The 1,844-nt window shown below is 37.6% G+C and overlaps 1 protein-coding gene across 1 annotated transcript; it reads right to left on the bottom strand.

Moving 5' to 3' along the window:
- Positions 1-338: 338 nt before the first annotated feature.
- LOC136155603 (olfactory receptor 7A17-like) lies at positions 339-1,283 on the bottom strand. The gene has a single exon (XM_065917505.1). It carries the CDS (start codon positions 1,281-1,283, stop codon positions 339-341), a length of 945 nt encoding a protein of 314 aa, XP_065773577.1.
- Positions 1,284-1,844: the final 561 nt, after the last annotated feature.

The following is a 1,844-nucleotide window of genomic DNA, read 5'->3' as shown; positions in this document are numbered from 1 at the left end:
TAGAGAAGAATTTTTAAAAAATCCTTGAGAAGATGGATGTTGCTTAAGATAAAGGCCTTAAGGAATCCAATTTTTCCTACCAAATAAATGGAAATTTCAAAATACTTCTCAACCATGTTTGGGAAAAATTTATGGAAAGTAGAAAAATAGAAAAAAAAATGGAAAATTGTCCATGCATCAGCTATTAAGAAAGCTTAATCAATTGAGTTACTTAAATTATATGCTGAATTTTAAATCAAGGAATGCAAAAGCCAGGCAATATATATAAATAACAAGTGCTCTTTCCACAATCTGATCAAGAATCCCAATTTCTGACTCTAATGCTTTGAGCACTGCAATTACCAGCACTTCCTCAGCCCCAGGACAAATGGCCCTTTCATAGCTGCCACTCCAAAGAATCTTCTCAGAGCCCTCTTTATGTCTTTATTTCTCAGACTATAGATGAAAGGATTCAGCATGGGTGTGACCACAATGTACATCACCGAGGCTATTGCACTTAAGTGTGAGCTGTGGGTTCCAGTAGAGCTAAGATACAATCCTAAACCCGTACAATAGAATAAGGAAGCAACAGAGAGGTGAGATGCACAGGTGGAAATTGCTTTATACTTCCCCTCAGCTGATGAGATTCTACATATGGAGGAAACTATCCTAGAGTATGAGTAACATACACCAGTCAGGGGGATAGCACCAAAGAGCCCAACTGCAAAATACATCACAGTGTTATTAACAAAGGTGTCAGAACAGGCAAGTTGGAGTACTTCTTTCAAGTCACAGAAAAAGTGGGGGATTTCCAAGACTGAACAGAAATAGAGTCTCAATACCAGTAAGCTTTGTACCAAGGAATTCAGGGCACTCATCATCCAGGACACCAGCACCATCAGTCCACAGAGAATAGGGCTCATGATGACTGTATAGTGCAGGGGGTGACAGATGGCTATGAAGCGGTCATAGGACATGACAGTTAGAATTAAGTTCTCCAACTCTACAAATAGCATATAAAAATGCATCTGGGTGATGCAGCCTTCATAGGAAATGACTTTGCTCTGTGTCCTTATGTTCTGCAGCATCTTTGGGACGGTGGTGGAGATGAAACAGATGTCTACAAAGGACAGGTTGGAGAGGAAGAAGTACATGGGGATGTGTAGGTGGCAGTCTGAGATGGTGGCAAGAATGATGAGCAGATTCCCAAACATACTGATCAGGTACATGGAGAGGAAAAGTCCAAATATGAGAGGCTGCAGTTCTAGTTCCTCTGATAATCCTAGAAGAATAAATTGTGCCATTGCTGTATCATTTCTTTGCACCATGTGGTGGTGATCACTACTAGGGAAGAAAAAAAGTAGCATGATTAATTTCTACCTGTGTGCACATTAACACAGTAAAATGCAATGAATTACAATATTTAATCATCTTTAAGGAATCTACTGTGTCATCTATGATTAGAAATTCCTGTTTAACACTCAAACTTTTTCCCAAGAGGTCATGATTATACAGTTTTATTTTTTTTGTTTGTTTTCTTTTTTTTTCCATTTATTTTTATTAGTTGTAGGCTAATTACTTTACAATATTGTAGTGGTTTTTGTCATACATTGACATGAATCATCTATGGATTTACATTATAAGCAAGGTGAAAAGACAGCCCTCAGATTGGGAGAAATTAATAGCAAATGATTATACAGTTTTAAAGCAAATGCCTTTCATATACTCTAAAAATTCATGTTGAGTACCAACCATCTTCTAGGGTAAATGTGTGAAGATGCTGAGAACAAAACTTCCAACAATGCAAAGTTGAAGAAAGAATATGAGTGAGCCAATGGAAAAATATGCATATGCTGTCTCATGTG

The sequence above is a fragment of the Muntiacus reevesi genome, chromosome 1, assembly GCF_963930625.1.
Source record: "Muntiacus reevesi chromosome 1, mMunRee1.1, whole genome shotgun sequence".
Classification (NCBI taxonomy): Eukaryota; Metazoa; Chordata; class Mammalia; order Artiodactyla; family Cervidae; genus Muntiacus; species Muntiacus reevesi.
The sequence above is the reverse complement of the archived record's forward strand: the minus strand, read 5'-3'. Positions and strand labels throughout refer to the sequence as shown.

Excerpts from the sequence above, each read along its gene's own strand:
- LOC136155603 (XM_065917505.1), bottom strand. The coding sequence starts at position 1,283 with ATGGCACAATTTATTCTTCTAGGATTATCAGAGGAACTAGAACTGCAG.